General features: G+C 40.7%; 2 protein-coding genes across 3 annotated transcripts in view; one reads left to right on the top strand and one right to left on the bottom strand.

Annotated features, from left to right (window-relative positions):
* Nucleotides 1–2,377: 2,377 nt before the first annotated feature.
* Nucleotides 2,378–8,243, top strand: LOC142103414 (mucin-5AC-like). Its single transcript, XM_075187473.1, has 3 exons — nt 2,378–2,739; nt 5,376–5,741; nt 7,698–8,243. Exons 1-3 carry the CDS (start codon nt 2,523–2,525, stop codon nt 8,177–8,179), a joined length of 1,065 nt encoding a protein of 354 aa, XP_075043574.1. The 5' UTR covers nt 2,378–2,522; the 3' UTR covers nt 8,180–8,243.
* A 1,267-nt stretch (nt 8,244–9,510) lies between these two features.
* The window catches only part of TOLLIP (toll interacting protein), a 42,935-nt gene continuing 31,873 nt past the window's right edge, over nt 9,511–20,572 (bottom strand). The window contains exons 6-7 of one of the 2 annotated variants that reach the window (XM_075187922.1): nt 19,964–19,984; nt 9,511–14,328 (exon numbers count right to left, since the gene is read on the bottom strand). In XM_075187922.1, coding sequence (XP_075044023.1) covers nt 14,117–14,328; nt 19,964–19,984 — 233 coding nt within the window. In that variant the 3' untranslated portion in view covers nt 9,511–14,116. The remainder of the gene's footprint in view (nt 14,329–19,963; nt 19,985–20,572) is intronic. The other variant, XM_075187923.1, reaches the window with a different exon arrangement.

Genomic DNA, 20,572 nt, shown 5'->3' with positions numbered 1-20,572 from the left:
TATGGAGTAACCTTAAAGGGGGACAAAATCCAGGGCCTTTTCCAGCAACTGGGTCATGTCTATATAATGGACCCTCCCCATTAGGTGCTGCCTATTATAACTCTCATTCCCCTTTGTAGCTGATTACTCTACTCATCTGCCAATCACTGCACTGCTCATATGCTGACTGTAGGGTAAGGCACACAGACTGGTCTCTGCGCAGTACAATACCCATCCGCTCTTTCACGCTACCAGTGTTTGAAGTGGTGAATGGTGACTAGCAACAGGAGTAGAGGAGGAAGAGGTGAAAGAATCAGCAGTAATAAAAGTCAGAGTAGCATAGACATTACTAACAAGGTCATTATTTTTATGTTTATGTAAAAGTCCAAGAGTTAGGAGGAATAATAACTGTAGACAGGAAAGGAATTAATTACGCTCTTTGGACCGGATATAAAGTTGGACATAAGTTCAACTGTTGTGTACAAAATTCTGCTTTGTTCTACTGCGCATGTACAGTAAGCAAAGTAAACTTTAGAATTAAACGTTACTTGAGCTTACTGCCCCCTATGCATTTAGAGGCAGATCCGTGCTGTGCAAACACAAGTTACTTATAATAGGACCAAGCACATGTAAGTGTAATGTGCCTGCAGCAGATCGGCCTATTTTGAATAAGTCACATCTCCAGATACGCGTCTGTAAAGATATGTGTGGTTTACGATAAAAACTAAAATACACAATGTGTATATAAAAATAAAAAGTATGCCCACCCCCCCAAAATAAGTAATCAGCACAGATATTATAGCGTGGGCTGGTTACTGCTAATGCTGGAGGGGCAATGAACATAGGGTCTCTCTGTGGAAGTGGAAACAACCCCCATGCGGATAAGGTCAGGCGTGGGCTGGCATATTTCAGCCCTGGGGGCGCACAGGCGTCCGCATCACATGACACGCCTTCCGGCCAGGCCTTACAGCTGTGAAACTGAGCGGCCCGGGGGACCAATGCCCCCCGGCCCAGCCCGCCCCTGGATACGGTGACAGTACAACAAGGAGACCCGTAGCGTGAGGTCCCCCTATCATAATGTGATACCAGCCCCAGCTAGGGTACAATTCCTTAGGGCATTAGGGTTGCAAAAAAAATATGCGTTATCCCAAAGGAAACCAGATCCATACTAAATAGCGTTGAGGTTTCTCCTGGCACCGCTGGGTAGAAGACTAATGGGTTAAAATAATTATTTGTAGAATTGGAAGACCTAGCAAACTCTGGCAGTCATTAGCTGTAGAGCATGCTAGGGCTTGAGGAACTACAAATGCCAGCATGCCCTGGCAGTCAGACCTGCTGGAACTTGTAACAGTGCAGGTTTTCCAGGTCACAAGTGAAATAATAAGTACAACCTGTGGATCTTTTAGTCGGTCAGTAATCAATACACCGGTGCTCCAGCAAGGAGATATGGAAAACATGCACTGTTAGAGTTCTCTGAGGACTGGTTTTGCCTTAATCCATCACTCTGGCACTCACTAAACCAGACACAATAAAACAGCCCCAACTATAATAATGATTTCAGCTGCAGCTCTCCTTGGACAAATAAATCATATAGTAAATGATCTCAAAATGTATTTAAATTGTCCAAGAATCTCTGTATGTTAGTGATTATAGGATTATCCAGTAGTCTTATTTACTTTATTATTATGCATACATTGTTTCCCTATTATTTGTAATTTAGTATTTTGCTGTTCTTTACTATAGGTTGTAGATTTAGTAAATAATAGCGTAGAAGCAGATGAGGTATAAGATGCTTTTAACCAGACTAAGCGGTATATTTACTAAACTGCGTTTTTTAAAATGTGATATAGCAGCCAATCAGAATCTAGCTATCATTTATTTAGAATATTCTACAAAATGACAGCTAGAATCGGATTGGTTGCTATAGGCAGCATCTCCACTTTTTCCAACCGGCCGTTTAGTAAATATACCCCAAAAATACTTATGTTATCGAGCTCTTGTACTTGTTGAATAAAACACAGCTTCCCTTAGATCTTGAGTAATGCTCTGTTCAAAAGGTGTTTGGCAAAGACAAGTCAGCATTACTTTGGCCTCTATCCTTTGGGGATTAAATCTAGCACAAATCATAATGCGGAGGCACCCAAACTCAATCCCTAAGAGCTTCCAACAGTTCACGTTTTCAGGATTTCTTTAATCATACACAGGTGATTTCATCTATTTTTCTGGGTCAATAATATTCCCATCTGTTTCTACAGACAGAAATGCTGAAAACATGGCCTGTTGGTTCCTCTTTTCAAAATGTATCTTTCAAGTTCCGTTATCACATTTAGCTTTTTTCCATTTTTATGGGGGAAATGGATTTAGATTTTAAATTGTCATCTTGTCTTTCTGTAGTAGTTCCACCCTCCAATCCCCCCTGCACAGCCCCCTGTACGTGGACACAGTGGTACAACGTAGACCATCCTACAGACCAGCCAGATGGAGGAGACTGGGAGACACTGGATAACATCAGGGTCCATGGGTATAAGGTGTGCCGGGCACCTATGGCTATTACCTGCCGCTCCGTCCGATTCCCCTATGTCCCCTTTACGGAGCTTCAGTACAAGACGCAGTGTGACGTGGGCACCGGCCTGATCTGCCTCAATAAGGACAATGTGGACAAATGTGTGGACTTTGAGATCCAGCTGCTGTGCTGTCCCTGTGAACTAGTTCCAGATTTACCTGAAGATGTAACCACACCGGTGCCAACTGTGTATACAGGTGAGTTATTCTCCTTACCAGAGAGCGATTGGTTCATAGCACTACTTGTCCACTGCTCCTGATTAAAGCTGTGACCCTGGAAAACAGGCTGGTTACATGCAGTTCTTTTCCTCAGGGCTGTGGCTAGACAGAAGGGCCTCTTTAGGGAAAATGGTTCATAGGTGGTAATGCAGCTTTAAGTACACATTGGGTCAGTGTGGTCAACCTGCTGGATTTAAAAAAAAAAAAAAGGAAAAAAGATGATTTTGGTGCTTTCTAGTTAAACAGGTTCTGTTAGTGCTGCCCTAATAGTCTAACAGCTCACAGCCAGCTGATTCCAACTCTCCAGGATTGGCATGGCAGCTGGATCAGGCTTAGTGGCATACTTGCCTACTCTCCCGTGAGGCTCCCGAATTTTGGGGAGTCCTCCCGGATGAGTAGGCAAAGCTCCTGCATTCGCCCAAATTCCCAATCGTGTCATTAAGCCTCACCCCCGCTATTCAATACCGTGAATTTTGCATTTTATAGTGGGGGCGGGCTATGGTGACGCGACAATGTCACCACACACCCCTCCTACCCCTTGTCACATGACTTGTCCCCCGGATCTCCCGGGGGGGTGGAAATCTTAAAAGTTGACATGTATGCTTAGTGGGCTTCAGCTTTTCTAAGGTATTTATTTAAAATTATACTTTACTGCAAATATTGTGAAAGCTAAAATTGCAAGAATCACTAAGCTCCCACTTCCCGGCCTCTACATGCTATAATCTTGTTAAACGTTGTAAAGAACATTTTATTTTATTTTTTTTGCATATAAAATACCCAAGTAAGGTCACTTTTTCCACTGGACATTCTAAATCTGTCACTACCAGTATGCACTGTGCTCTGACTTGAATGCACCGGACATCCCACCTAAAACCACTGTAAACAAGTTAAAAGTACAAACCTTGTTTCATACCAGCGTTAGTCTGACCGGAGTCTCACATGGCTTTTCTATCCTGTGTTGTTGGAAGACCCTGGTATGTCCACCATCAAACCCTCAGGTGTAGATATATCAAACCTGCTAAAAAAAACAGGCCTGCAAAAAAATATGCATTATCCCAAGGGAAACCAGATTCATATTGAATAGCATTGGGGATTCTCCTGACACCACTGGGTGTCGGGTTAATAATCTATAATATTACGATTATTATTTGTGGAATTATAAGGCCCAACAAGCACTGTCAGACATTAGCTGAAGTGCAGGCAAGGGCTTGTAGGACTACAAATACCAGCATACCCTGGTAGCCAGACCTGATGGAACTTGTAATTTAACAAATTAATTTAATTATTTTAACTCCTTAACCCAGTGTTTCCCAATCCCAGTCCTCAGAGAGCCCTAACAGTGCAGGTTTTCCAGGTCTTACGTGAAATAATTAGTACCACCTGTTGGTCTTTTAATACAGGATGCAGTCGGAATGTCAACAGTTAAAAGACAGTTAACAGGTCGACATTCAGAATTTCGAAATGTTCATTAAGTCGACTGAGTTAAAAAGGCAAAATTGTGAATGTTGCCAGGTTGTAAAGTCGCCAGTCACAATGTTGACATAAAGCATTAGATTTAAACCGAAATACAGAGGGGAAAAATTGTCCCCCCAGCTTATCCAAACCTAGTACTAGCAAAATCAGGAAAACAAAAAGCATAGGGTCTTATTTCACAATTACCAGCACTAGGCTTTGCCAGCCGGGACTGGTGGCACTATAGCAGGGAAACATGCGGAGTCCCCCTCCCATAATGCCAAAACCAGCCCCAGGATGGAGTCCCCTGGGAGATCAAAGAAAGAAATGCAGACCCCACCCCTGCCATGGGTGTACTCAGCCCCATGCTGAAAGTACTAGAGCTCTTCCCACAACCCTGGGCAGTGGGTGTTCTGTAATAGTCATTGAATTAATGTAAAAATAAAAAATTTTTCTGGTGCCCTCAGGTCACAACATGGTCAGGTTGTCATTAAGTGTCTGGGCATGCTGGTGGTTGTAGTACACAAGCACCAGCATTCCCATAGTTGCAAGGGCTCGCTGGGACCTGTAGTGCACCAAGAAAAAATTTAAATAAAATAGACAAGCGAGAAAAGTATTTTTGTTGAAGTAACAACAAAACATCCCTCATACACCCTATTCATCACACACATATACCCAGGGTCTTCATCTCGATCAGACGATCCATGGCTTGGCAAAACAAAAACCCCGATAGAAAATGCAAACCTAGCTCCGAAGCGCTTCGGATGCAAAATGAGCTATTACAGCACTAGCCCACGGCTTGAACTCAAAGACAAGTCAGCATTAATTTGGCAACTTTTCCTTTGGTTTTGAATTCTAGTACAAATCATAATGCAGAGATGCACAAACTCAGTCCTCAAGAGCTTCTAGCAGTTCATGCTTTTCAACCCTGCACATATGTTGATCTATATTTCTGGGTCAGTAATTGTTTCTGTTCTACAGCCAGATATCCTGAAAACATGACCTGTTGGTTGCTCTTGAGGACTGGGTTTGAGCACATCTTTCATAATGTATCTTTCAAGTCCTGTTATCACATTTGTACCAAACAGACATTTAACTTTTCTCCATTTTTTTCTGGAAATGGATATTACTTTATATTGAATTGTCATCTTGTCTTTCTGTAGTACCACCACCCTCTAATCCCCCCTGCACAGCCCCCTGTACGTGGACACAGTGGTATAACGTAGACCATCCTACAGACCAGCCAGATGGAGGAGACTGGGAGACACTGGATAACATCAGGGCCCATGGGTATAAGGTGTGCCTGGCACCTACGGCTATTACCTGCCGCTCCGTCCGATTCCCCTATGTCCCCTTTACGGAGCTTCAGTACAAGATGCAGTGTGACGTGGGCACCGGCCTGATCTGCCTCAATAAGGACAATGTGGACAAATGTGTGGACTTTGAGATCCAGCTGCTGTGCTGTCCCTGTGATCTAGTTCCAGATTCACCTGAAGATGTAACCACACTGGTGCCAACTGTGTATACAGGTGAGTTATTCTCCTTACCAGAGAGTGATTGGTTCATAGCACTACTTGTCCACTGCTCCTGATTAAAGCTCCCATATGTATGACTCTCCCCCTACCAGGAGCCCTGGAGGTCTGCTACATGCAGACCCCTGTTTTTCCCAGGGCTCCCCCATTTCTCTGACCACAAGTCACACTCCTGGTCACACACCCTCTCACCCCCTCCAACACCATTTAAATATGGTTCTCTTTGTTTTTCGGTTCTGTGTTACAGAACCAGCAGAGACCCTAGAATACGGGCTGGTTACATGCAGTTGTTTCTCCAGGGCTGTGGCTAGGTAGAAGGGCCACTTTAGGGTAAATGGTTCCTAGGTGGTAATGCAGCTTTAAGTACACATTATGTCAGTGTGGACAATCTGCTGGATTTTAGGAGCTTTGCATGTGGTCAAACAGTGTTAGGGTAGGGCTAATAGAGCTAACAGCCAGCTGATTGCAACTCTCCAGGCTTGGCATGGCAGCAGGATCAGACTTAGTTTTAGGGTGCTTAAGATTTTGTTTTAAGTTAGTTATTTTAAAACATACTTTTTATTGAAGATATTGTAAATGAGAACGTTGCAAGAATCGTTTAGCTCTCACTCCCTAGCTCAGTGTTGGCTAACCTGCGACACTCCAGGTGTTGTGAAACTACAAGTCCCAGCATGCTTTGCATATATATATATATATATATATATATATATATATATATATATATATATATATATATATATATATATATATATATCAGCTTATTGCTGGAGGGGCATGCTGGGACTTGTAGTTTCACAACACCTGGAGTGTCACAGGTTACCCAACACTGCCCTAGCTGATGTCATCATTCAGTCACTGCACACAAGAGGTTTAAACACAGCCATCAGCTTAGAGATTCGTGCAATGTTATAATTTACCACCGAGGTAGGAGGCACAAAATACCTCATGCCGCAGTGATGTCACACTTATTCCTAGAGATTTTAATAAACGTCTTTAACATGTTTATTGGTTCAGTCCATTCGATAGTTGCTAGAGAATTGATGGATTGCAGTGTCAGGAATATTGGTTCCACCCACAAAATGTCAGTCACTAGTGGGTTCACTAAGAATAGTCCCTTCTGTAAGGAAATAGACAAGGACTGAATTATACATTTCCTCAGATCCATTTGTCAAGATGGGTTCTGAAAATTCAGACTAATTTCACCAACAATAAAAAGTTTTTACATGTGTAGTAAGATTTGTATTTAAAAATAAAAATGCACCAGACGCTAATCAATTCATGTGGTGATTGAAGTGAAATTAAAATAGAGCTCCTGTAATAGGATGAAATGGGAGTATCACTGAAGAGCAACATTAATATGAACTACATAAGTGATCTTATACGTTATCATTCCTTGATAAAGAATGGCACACCGGTATTCATACATATCAGATCCAGCAATGTCAGTAAGAGCGCATTTTATCATGAATGAAGCCTCTGCATTATTTATGTCCTTCTCTCGAGCGAAAAACAAAAAGTTGCAGAAAAAATATTTGATATGTTGGAGAGGGGTGAATTGTACGGTCTTGCTTTCGTTTGCGTTGCAGAACAAAACAGAAAATTATTCAGTAGTTGCTCAGTGAATGCTACCATATTTGTGCAAGTTTGTCCCTAAATCACTCTTATTGAATGAATAAGCTGCCCGGTTACCAGTAGTGCAGTGCTGTAACATCCAATGAGCAGCCTCATTTTTACTTTTTCAGTTAAAACATTAATTGAATTGTTCTAGTTCTCAGTATATGCAACATAGTACCACTCACATTCATATAAATACTACTACTGTACTTAAATCCTCTTTTATGCTTAAATTAACATTTTAATAGCACCTTTCTGTCTGTGCTAGTTTCCCCTTATTGACGTACTATATTGTGCCAGAGCTTGAGCCCTTCTAAACATTTTTTTTGCCTTTTGCAGAGAGTACAGCCAGTCCCTGCCAGAACCCACAATGCACCTGGACACAATGGTTTAACACTCACCAGCCAACCACCGGCCCCGACGGCGGAGATTTTGAGACCCTGAAATTGATCACTGACCGGGGATATCCTGTATGTGCTGCTCCTAGTGCAGTGCGATGTCGGTTAGCCAGGTTTCCCTATATACCACTGGAAGAGTTATACAACAAGCAGGAGTGCAGTGTATCTAATGGTCTGATCTGTCTAAACAAATACAATCAATCCTGTTTGGATTACGAAATCCAATTTTTGTGCTGCAATTGTGACGTCCTCGACAGGAAGTCCATAAAGGTTCTTTCTGAAAGTCCAACACAACCAGCTACAGCAGGCCTCTTTGAGGGAAGTGCACAGAAGCAAGCAAATGATATAGAACCAACAGCTAGAATGACTGCCGCGTCTGGTATTCAGACTCCCGACGATGGTTCAGGGATGGTTGGTGAATGAGAAAGAGACCCCCATTAAATTCAAGAAAAGGACTAACTCGGTTACTGCAATTGACAAAGTATTAGCAAACCTCAGAATTTTATTATTAAAGTATTCACTTCTATGTTGCTTTGTTTGGTGTTGATTGTGAAACTATTCAAAATGAGTTTACATGGCATGTCAAAATCCTTAGTACTAGGTGCCTGATTACCAGTTACTCCACATATACTGTGTGGGTTGTGTAAACCCTCATTAGGAAACCTACTTATGTATGTGAACCTTATATCGCCCTCGGTTTCCTCCACTATTTTGTGCACTGAGTAGCAATACCCATCTCTGTATCATTGGTGGAGCCTGTGACTACAGAGTGTATGTACACAATGGTTACATTTCAAGCAGAAGTTAGGTATCAGCATGATTAATAACATTAAAAAAAACATTTTTTTGCATATAAAATACCAACTTGACTTTCAAGATCTGTCACTACAGTATGTACTGTGTCCTGACTTAAAGCATAAATTAAATGCCCCGGACATCCCACCTAAAAACACTGTACACAAGTTTTTGAACCTTGATCCATAGAGATTTGTTTGACACCAGAATCGAGTCTCACATGGCTTCTCTCCTGTGTTGTTGGAAGCCCTGCTCTGTCCACTATCAAACCCTCAGGGGTAGATATATCAACCCTGCTACAAAGGAAAAGTGGAGGTGTTGCCCATAGCAACCAGATTCTAGCATTTATGTAGCACTTTCGAGAAAATGATAGCTAGAATTTGATTGGTTGCTATGGGCAACATCTAAGCTTTTCCTTTTTTTATAAGGTTTGATAAATCTACCCCTCAGTCTGTTGCTTCTCCTGTACAAATTCATGCCTCTGTCCCAATCACACACAGCCCTGCCTTCACTTACACCCTTGTGGGCGAGTCACTGCCTTCCAGGGCCAGCCGACTCATCTATTGTGATAATCTGTGCTGCTGTGAGCATCCCATAGATTGTAAGCTTCTTACCTCGGTCTGTATTATTCAGTATCGTTAAATTACTGATTTTGTTCCCAATTGTAAAGCGCTATACAAATAAATGATGAAGATTCTAACGATCTGATAGGTTACAGGGTTTTCTACCACTGACCACTTATAAACATGGACTTGGGAGGAGCTAAAGAATGATAACAAAGGTACTATGACCCCAGTCAAATGCACCTTACAAATCAAATAAGGAAATATCCGGTAAAATTAAAAACTTTACCAATAGCTTCACCTCATCATCGATTTCTCCAAAGCTAAAGGGCATAAAAAAATACAAACAGTGCTTATATATCAGTTTTGAGAAAAGAGAAGGTTGGGAAAAAAACGTTTATATTGAGCATAATTATCCATTTATTAACTTGGGCAGCTTATTAAAATGACAAACAGACATTTACAGCATAATGTGCATTAAGTTACACTTAGTAGGGATAGTAAATAGTCAGAACTGCAGCTGGAAAATCAGGAATTACAACAGTATGTATGATACAGTTACTTTACGTATGTATGTGTGTATATACAGATATACATACAGATATATACACACATATATACACATACCACAAAATGCCTCATAGTACACAGTGCACTGCAGTCAGCATTAATTACATAAATTAAACATAAGTACAGAGGTTGATACACTGATATGGAACATCCTTATTTTGAGTATTCAAAGAAAAAGACATGAAAATGCTGTTGATTGCTGCACTGTCCTGCATTCATCACCATACTATACAAACCAACTATTGGAACTGTAATTAAATTGGTCAGCTGCATTATTGCACCATTTAAAAAGAAATAGCAACAGTAGGACAGCGATGAGGGCATAGTCCGTTGACAAACCCTGTTTTGTATCCAGCTGTTCTTTCTATTGCCCCAGAACTGTACAGCTTTCATTTATCACCGCAGCCTTCACCAACTATTGCAAATTTAAAATAAAGGACGAGTAAGCCATTTTGTTTTTTTAATCCCCCTTCTTAAAAATGACCCCTCAGCCCCTTGGGTTGTTCAGTCAGATGTACTGCCGCAGAGACAGTTTCTCCAATAAAAACCTGCCCTATCCTAGGCTCATCAGCTGCATGAGCTTGTAAGGGGCCATCTTTACTGCCCACCCTGCTTCCGGTCTGAAGACCTGAAAGGGTATTGAGGCTGAGAAGGATCCTCCCACAGAACCTACAGTGATATAATAGAGACCATACAGTCAGTAAATCATTTTGACTTCAACCTATGACTTGATTCCAACCTGACATATGAATAGTTTTTAATAGTTCTTAAGAGTGACACCTATGTCCCCAATTGTAATATATATATATATTTTTTTCATTCTTCTTAGCCAGCAGGCAATTCCAGCTATGCACGAGCAGCACACATGCGCTAATCACTGCTCAGTGGTGGATGTCATTGTGACTCATTGCAGCGCTAGGCTCCCTGATACACTGTGATATGCTACATAGGACTAGAATGTACCATCACATATAGCAGAGAATATGTCTGGAAGTGAGAGGAAATGCCAACACACTGCCAAATGCAGTAATATGCTAACAACATTTTGATGGAAAGCAAGTCTACATAGACCTCCATCAGTCTTAAGAGCCTCCTCAAAAGTGATGAAGGTGGACTGCACCCCCCCACCACCACCATAAATGGTGATGGCATATTGCATGAAATCTTCATTTGCAGCATTCGGCAACGTGTGCTGAGGTATCCCAGAACCACAGAGACTGTGAGCGGCCATCAGCTCCTGCAGCTTTAGCGGAAAGAATCCCTTCCTTAATAAAGGTGGTACTTTGGAAACTTTCAGTCTTAAAACAGTCCAATAATTCCAACTCATCTGAATATTGATAATCACAAGCCATAAACACATCTATATATAAATGAATATTAATGTGCAGTGTTCTCCCCAGCACGCACCTATTTCCCGGGTGCTGCACCTGGCTGATTTTATTTGTTACCCAGCTCTTGGAGCCCAGCAGAGTCCTGTTATAATAGAACAAACCATTGTTTCTCCTGTTGTAAAAGGCACTATGTGAGCCAGCAGTGTGTGATAGACCACCGGTCTGACCTGGCAGGTGTGGGCAATAACCTCCAACATTTTTCAAATTATTTTGGAAAAGAATCACACTGCCCCCACCCGGTTACTTCTTAATGCCACCCACCCGACTGGCAACATTTTCTGGGGAGAACACTGATGTGTATCGCCATTACTAATGTTACTCAATGTAATGTATTTATTGTTCTCTTCTTTCCCTATATTATAGCACATAATGTGCATACTAATAATATTACAATGACGACGTGCAACTCTGTAAAACCAAGCAACCATTCATAAAATTCCCTGTAAGGAACCAGCAATATTGTGGAGAAGGGTATGAAGAAATAAATATTATAGCACATGGGATGCTTACAAGCTAATTACATTATTTCAATCTGTGGAAAGTACATGGGTCAACTCTGCTGCAGCATTAAAATGTAGAATCCTCAGCAACAGTGGAATCACCAATGGATGCCTGTATGAGACCAAATACATCAAATGCTCAATTCTCTGCCATGTCAATTACTTATAAAAGATTCTAAGAAGAAAAAAAAGCTTAATGAAACCAGAGTTGTAAAAAAATAAAAAGTATTTTCTCAAAGGTGAATCCCAATATTCATTTACTACTCACTGTTTGGCACACAAAATTCCACTGGTTCCACCAACACTATCCACAGTTCCCCCATAAATACCTGACACAAAATAGAACATTTAAATATAAAGATGGAAATAATGACCTTTGGTTTCTCAATCTCTCGAGCTTCGGCATAGGAGTAATTTCTTCTCAAGATAAGTGATAATTACAAGGGGAAGGTACATTATTTTAGAGTGGATCTGTCACCTACACACAGAGGCAGCATTTGTGGGCTAGGACTTAGTACATATCCTACCTCAGGTCTCCGTGGTATCAGAAGTTCTTAGTGTATTGAGATATTGCGTCAATCTCTGAAAGAGCGGCCTGTACTGGCTGTAAGTGATGGGTCTACGTTAAAGGGATAGGCATAATTAGAATATTTTGCTATGCATATCACATTAAAAAAAAAAAGAAAACATTTTGGAGACGTATAGTTTTCTCCTTAAGTCCCTCCTTTCCCAGATGTTGGGTAGTAGCCTACAGGGGTATCAGCTGCAGGGACAACCATACAATAGCTATAACTGTCATATAAGTGATAAATCAATAAATAAGAGGGGGTAGTACTAACGCATGTGCAGCATTTTGCATATTTTCCACCTGCACGTGGATGGATCAGACCTGTGCATTGTCACCAGCTGAACATAAAGTAGTCTAAATAAGGCAGTAATTGGTCACCCTATGATTAGATCAGCCCATGTGCGCAGTCATTGGGCAACAAGTTGCCAATGCTCAGCCACATTAACAAATGACTGGATCTGACAACGTGGCAATTTGGCATCCACAATTGAAACACTTTGGGTCATCTCCACAGTCCCTTTAACCCGTTTCTCATAGTAATGAATACAAATCATGGAGGATAAACTTTTGCACAGGACTCTCTCAACAAAACATGTCCCCACAGTTCTGAAAACGGGGGATCCCCACTCCAGTAAGCGGTTACCTGAAGTCATGTGCCCAACTGAGAGCTGTGTCCCCTGCCTCTATGCTTCAGGTAACAGAAGCCGCTATTAACCCCCCCCCCCCCCCCCTCTGTGTTGCTATAAGAGTAGAGTATGTTATATTGAAAAGTGTTTGTCTAAAGGTGAACAACGCCTCAAGGCTTGAAAGTCCCCTAAATAAACATCAAATGAAACCTGCAGCTGAATAGTGATTGAATATATTGTTCGTACATGTTGTACAAGGAAATGCATCTATTGTCTGTATTTAGTGCTATAATGCCGAGTAATATCTGCAGCTTGCAATGATGATTTCCCTACTGAATGTATGGCCTGTCATGAAGTGTATGACCCATTAAAATTGGCTATATAAAACTGCTCATTACTTCTGTTACAGAAACTTTGCACATCACTTCTTTCCCGTTCCCAGCTATTGCATCTATTTTAAAATGTTGTGTTACCCACGCGGCGTGATATTCCTATTAAAATCACAAACTGATACATCTGCACACGACAATAAATAATTAAAATAAACCTCATTTGATGCATATAGTTGTGCTTTGCTGCAATTCTGGTCACTTTACAGCAAAGATGATCAGTTTCTTCGCTAAGGTTGGACACGTCTCCTCAAATGTGTCCCAACTAATAGTGTGTAATGGCATTCTGGTTTAGAAGCGGTCTGAACGATACACGTTTACATGCTAATCCTTGATGTTCCTACAGGATACAGAACATCACTAGAAGACAGGTTTCCTCCACCCACCACAATAACGCTTTACTAGACCATAACATTGCTCCACAGCCTGTGAGATTAAAGAAACATATATATAGTAATAGATTATTGGATTGTCTGAACCAACATGGTGCCATTGAAGAATAATCCTGTGTTAATCTTTGTAGCATTAATCTAGTGTAGTCTATTTGTTAGGACACAATTAAATACATTTTCAACTAAATCCTACACCTGAGCATGTTCCACACGAATGGGCAATCAAAACAGGTCAATCTTCTACGAATCCTAAAAACAATTTTGGACATTTGTAAAGCTCATTCCCTTTATAAACAACATCGCTTATTGTAAACCAAGCTCAGAAGCAAACCGAGAAGAAGGGATCTTCACTCAGGAGGACACTGCGGGGTCAAGAGTTATGTAAGGGAATCCCCAACTTGGGTAACTGTTTAGAAGATGCTGAGATCACAATGAACAATGAGCAGCCACAACATAACATTTTATGGGTCGGGAAAAAAAAAAAAGTCAAAGGAGATTCCATCTTGGCAAGTCAAATAGGACACTGGCAGGGGGAGGGACAACCAAACAGTAGGAAGGTGGTGCCACTAAGAGTCTTCTACCATCTGAAGCAGGGAGTTGATGGCAGCTTCCTTGTTGCCTCGGTGTTCCTCCAGGACTGATTTGATGACCTCGGGGTCCATGGTTGGAAACATATCTTGTAGGGCTTTTAGGTCCTCTTCCCGAGTCTGGTGCTGCGGGTTTAAAGCAGGCTGTGGTAAAGTCAGTGGTATTCCGGGATTGTAGACGGTCGGCATACCTAGGAGCACAAAGAGATCTTGGGTAACATTCACTAATATATTCTCTATTTATTTATTTATATTTTTAATTGCAGACAACAAACACCCTTTCAAACGGAAGAAAGGGAAATAGCAGTGAGGTTTACTACACAGCTAAACAATGCATCTCTAAAAAGCTTCATTAGTTTTCAGAGTAGCCAAACGCCTGTCTCCAAATACAGGTGACTTTTAGGAAAATATTTATATAAGGTCAGATAATCTACTGTTGAGAGTTCTGTTTTCACCCCACAACCGGCATAACTAGCCAGTACCAAGCAAATCAACCGCATTTGCCGTGTGAAAATATGGAGGTGTAGGAAGGGGCAACAGAACCGTCACAATCCAATGCTTTTCCACAAATGTGTACTGTGCTACCCTCTCATAATGGAGCAATGACCATGATGCCCATCATTGGTATATTAAACGTAGCTTTCATACTAATAGAAGGGTGAATTGGTGCAAAGAGCAAATGACCATCTTCCAACCCCACTAGAAGGCCTTAGTGATGTCAGTTATCCACCAAACAGCTCGATTTGTTCAACTTGGACAGCCATTTGTATATCTAATCTACATAATGATCTTGCAGTTCGATTCTTATACCAAACAGAATCAAAGTGTGTGTGTCCAGCGTAAGGATCACTAGATGCACGGTTACACAGAACAGATTGTTTGGGTTGATATATAGTAGAATGGATGTTCAAGTACCTATAAATGACCCACAAAAAATGACCTCCATGACTCCACACCAGTTTCCTAACAACTAGCATAGAAATTTGTACATGCCCCCCTACAAATTACTAAATATAATGCTTTATTTCTGGCATCCTTCTATAGTTCTCAGTCACACGTTTATATCATTAGGTAGCGCTCCTCTGAATTTTTCCTCCAAGATCAAGTCTAGTTTTGTGACTAGTAGAGCTTGGGACACGCTGCTATGGTCATTAAGTAAAATGCAGAAGCATTAAGTGCACCTGAAGTGGTGATCCAGGGTCGCCTGAAAATCACAGAGTGTGTGGAGCCCACACTGCTCTCTATAGCACTTAAGTCAATTTCTTCTTTATATTTTTTTTTTGGTGCACTGCGTCTTTGGCCCTGAGCAAGAAAAGAAAAGAGATTTACTATCCCTACCGAAAGGCTGGGTAACCACGTTCATACCACCGCTTTGTCTCAGACTTGTCCTTGTTTTTATTTTTCTGTTCATGCATCATAGTGCTCTGCCCCCCCACCACCCAGATCTAGGATGTGACCCCTTTTTGGAGGAGCTGAAGACGTTGATGAATCCCTGGGTAAGGCTTTGGAGGTGGGTCCATAGACACTTACCCCCCTTTAGAGCCATGGTAGGAAAGAAAACATTTTAATTCCAGTGTCCTCTACAATTGGCACACAATGGCCCGCTGCCATTTTCTCCATTTGTTTTCAGTTCGAAATAGCCTGGGCTGAGTTCAATAATTAAAGCAAGATCTTGAGTGTTTTAATGAGGTTTTGAGCTTTCCCCTATCAAAAGTAACAAGCAAGCAGGTGTTATGTCCCCCGTTTTTTTAACGCAGGATGTAGATTTTTCCATAGTGTGGTTGCATTTTTATTTATTTCATATGGAGACCTTAAAAAAAGTTTTTGAACAAAGAAGAAAAAAAAAATGTTTTACATGTGTTTTTTTTTTTTGATACTTTTTATAAATTTAACCCAAGACCCAAATGGATCTTAAAGGGGTGAGGAGCAGAGTGACACGTTCCTGCACACCCCAATGTGATCATAAATAAAGTGTTAATTCACCACAAATTTCTGCAGCAACTTAAGAATATCTGATCAACAAGAGCACCCAGGAAAGAGCTAGCAAGGTTGACCAGCTCATCCAAGAAAAATGCACTCAGGGGTCTCAAGATGGTGGACCCATGTATGTAATAGCCTTGACATGAGATCAACTCGCTCCTCCAGAGACTCCACACCCCTCCCTTTTGGTGATTATTTGGGAGAACATAAGTGCCCTAAATAGATGAAGTAACAGAGCCTAAATCTAGCACACATAGGAGGAAGGACAGGGCACCTGGAACCTGGAGTCTAAATGTGCAGATTTTGCCTCCACCAGCAGCTTACCAAGCTACATAAGGAGTAAGAGGTGCTAGAAATCAACCAAATAAAACTACTGATTTGGAATATGGCTCCAAGAGCAATAATATTAGGCCCTAATTTTCAGCCAATATGAGGCGTGGTCCAACTGATCTCAGCTCTATGCGGCACTACAGTCTCCCTGAAGCCCTCTCTGGCACTATCGTACTTGTGTCACAATAACTAGGAAAATAACATATAGTGAGAAACATAACTACTGACACTAAAGCACTTGTAGCCTAAGCTCAGATATCCCCTTATATATCTCTTGTTGCAGAGATGGTGCTAAGCAGCTTGTCCAGTTGCAGTGTTTCTCAGATAGCGGTCATCAGCACCGTGACAGTATCATGATCCCCTCAATGTTCACAGCTGTGTAATGTGTCAGCACTTATAATTATAATACCTCTTCTACTAATGACTGGAATCTCTGGTTTACATTCTATTCTACATGCATCTAAGGTTTCTTACCCATGATGCTCTGCGGCCAACTAGAGAACCAAACATGGCCTTCATCTAGCATAAAAGTTTTTCTAACCAATGCTATAAGGGCATTGTCTTAATAAAGATAATAGAGGGGTTATGCTCCTCAACCTATTTAAACCAAGATGTATCTATCTTTTTCCTACCAAATATGTGTTTAACTGACTACATCCCACCCCTACCCCTAGATACAAAAAGGCAGACATAACATACACAACTAAAATGTAAAGTGCCTAAAAAGTATCTTTTTAAATTACATAATCCAACCTAGGCGATAGCAGTTGTAAAATACATGGAAACAAATGGAACAGACGGAAATAATAACCTGCATATAACACATCCATTGTCTAGACTGCATATATCTGTGTAAAGAGAGATCCATTTACCATGTAAGATGGACATATACAGTACTTACTGAAGCAGCCGCTCAGGTTTGGCCATTGTGTGGGCACCATTACAGGTATTAGACGACCACAAAACGTTTATAGTCTGCCAAATTCACATCTGAAGGCTCCTTATTAGATGTTTATCAGGATCAGCCGCCTTTCTAGCAAAGTTATGCCCTCATCCAGAGTGACCTCTACAGTACAGTGGTCATACCCGGCACAGTTCTAGGAAGTCTAATCAGATCTTTCTACCTTTTCATAGAACAATTTACACACACAGAACAATCTAAATCTGATAGGACATACTAAGCATGTGGAGATGATTAAATCTGCCCACACACACTGATACAAATGTTTTAAGGTACTGTACATAAGAGAGTTCACATCTCTAAAGTAAGTTGATTAAGATAAGTGTGTCAAACACCTAGTGATAATAAGATCTTATTAAATATGATCGCATTGTACGAAAGAAATTGTGCATATAGACACCTTTATACTTCAACATATCTAGGTGTAAAGCCAGGTTCAATTGAAATCAGGGGAGACTAAAGTACAAAAGAATGAACCAACTTTTCTACGTGCAGCGCAACATAGACTTTCAGAAATAGGTTGTCACATTGGCATTTTCACCAAGAACACCCTTTGTTCATACTTCCCTTGTCTGCATGATTACTCTTCACCAACACATGAAATTGGATTTGCGGATGAGACGACTATGACCTAACTTGCGATGAAGAAGGCTGACTGACAGGTCTTGGATGGCCTCCAGTCATACAGCCTGCATCTGTCTACAAGTAGTGTATTCATCTTCTATCTGATGTGTCTGCTCAGTGTGACAAGGGATGTAATGAAGCTATCTTACTGTACAAATGTACTCTGTAATAGGACAGATGGTGGCTGAGCACTGTGTCTTTCCTTTTAACAAAGATTCAATTATGCAACACAGGACTAATTTACTCTGCATGCATAGACATTTCTAGTGCATATTTCCTTTTCTTTCCTTATTTGTCACCATCAGAGAGAAGAGGACATGACTATTACATTATACAATAGGAGATCAGAGTAAGTTTTACCCTTGAATAAAGTACAATACCTTTCTACCATCACTTGCAACTGGTTATACAGAGCTATTCAAAAAAAATGAACCAATTTTATTATGCAATATTTATTAAGGAAAAGAAACAAACCTCCAGCCAAGTCACAAATATTCTACTCATTTACAGGGAATAAAACTTGATTATAAGTCACTGACCATTTGAAAGAGGAGGTTTCTCAGGTATTTCATGACGATGCTTGAGAACTGAAATCACATTGAACACTTGTAATACAGGAAATTAAACTTGATTAGGAGTAGAATATTTGTGACTTGGCTGGAGTTTTGTTTTACTTTTCCGCAATAAAATACTGCGTAATGAAATCGGTTAATTCTTTTTGAATAGCCCTGTATTACTTTTTGGAAGTGTTACAGTTTATCCCTATGGTGTGTGGGCGAGGGAACGCAAGTGTGAGTCTTATACCATTTGTACACCTGAATGTGTTGTTTGTTCCCCTGTTTTTGTCATCTGCTCAGTTTTTAGCGGATACTTTCTGTATCTGCCATAAGCCCAGATGTCACGGCACAATGCAAATGGTCATAGCGAGTTTATAATATCCAGCATGATGGCAGACAACCAAAGCATGAAGATTACACTAGAACTCTAATGGGTGCTTCACACAGGATATGATTAATTGAACTTCACATTGAAAATTTGTCCAGAAAACGAAAAACAATTCTTTCATCATGGAAAAAAGGTTATTTAAAATATCTTCAGCTTAAATATATTAGAATATATCTATAATATGCTGTACACAGAAGACTGAGTGGTGACTGATGCTGACCATTTGGATGGTTACATAAAAATAATTAAGCAGGCAGTCACTGGCACTCAATTGTGATGGATGAACGCTGTCGTGTAGGTTTATCACAGGATATACCTGGAATGGAGGAACACACACAAAGGCTCACAGCAGCAATGATGCCATAATGATTTTATGCACCGTATATGGGATAGTACAAAACAACATTTACATTTTTTGTTGATAAAAATCTCATTTTAAATTTAAAACTATTTGTGGAGTGATTAAGATATGGCTCATACAAAATGCAATTAGAGAGCAAAACTGCACTTAAGAAACTTAAATCATATTAAATTAGGAAAACCTTCCTGACTAATGTCAAATGCAGCATGCACAGGTTTAACGAAGGAACAGTAAAACAAAACAAACACCGAACAGTTTAAACATCTACAACTCAATGCATTTAACAATGTATTAATCAGTCATTTATTTTTAAAAGACTAACTCCAAGAGATCAATGTATAGAAAAGAGGCACAGCCGTACACTTCTAGGTCAAGGTGCTTCCTAGACGAGTTCAGTGCAAGTCAACAAAGTCACAAAACATAAAAGCAATAAAATATGCATTGCTCAGGTCAAGGACCTGCAAAGTTCACAATGAGTGATCAAGTCACACAAAAACGTACAAGAGCACTCATAAAACAGACATTACTAACACAGTAAACGCAGGAGGTAAATTATCAATTAGCAGGTAATGGGTGAGCACAGCTTTGTGGATAACACAACATGCAGCAAGATATACCAACTTACCCAGAGACAAGTAATCAAGTCCTGGGTGGGTGTGTATGCAAGAGAGATAGAAATGAGTAGAACAAACAGTGAAGACAATGTTAATGTTCCATATACATATACAGTAGATTAACACACATAAAAAAGTAAAACTAAATATTGATGTATGTATAACGCTAGCCACACATGCTGCAATATGGCAGTCAGCATCAAACAACTGGTTCAGTAACACAGCTTGTGCGACTTGAAAACTACTGGGGTGCCAGAAAATAATCCAATGGAAGTAAAGCGGTTCATTAATGGGCATTCTGGTACATGTACTCAGCAGATGACTGTTGGCTTGTGCCATCATCTTCCCAGCTCATTAACATGCCCCAATCATACTACATGAGGGGCTACAATGGACATTGGTCCTGTAGGCTGCCACGTGTGTGCCCCAGTTGTGTGTCTGGCACTGCCCAGGAGATACTAAGAGTAGTGACACATGGGTTACTGCAGGGTGCTGCCTTTGGGCTGCTGTTTTACAACCCACCTGTTATACTACGTATAGTCCTGTTTCCTGTCACATGCTGCATTTCCTAAATGAAATGCTCCGCTGCTTTCAGCTTGTGTGACACTACTATAACATTT

The sequence above is a fragment of the Mixophyes fleayi genome, chromosome 10 (genome assembly GCF_038048845.1).
Source record: "Mixophyes fleayi isolate aMixFle1 chromosome 10, aMixFle1.hap1, whole genome shotgun sequence".
Taxonomy (NCBI): domain Eukaryota; kingdom Metazoa; phylum Chordata; class Amphibia; order Anura; family Limnodynastidae; genus Mixophyes; species Mixophyes fleayi.
The sequence above is the reverse complement of the archived record's forward strand: the minus strand, read 5'-3'. Positions and strand labels throughout refer to the sequence as shown.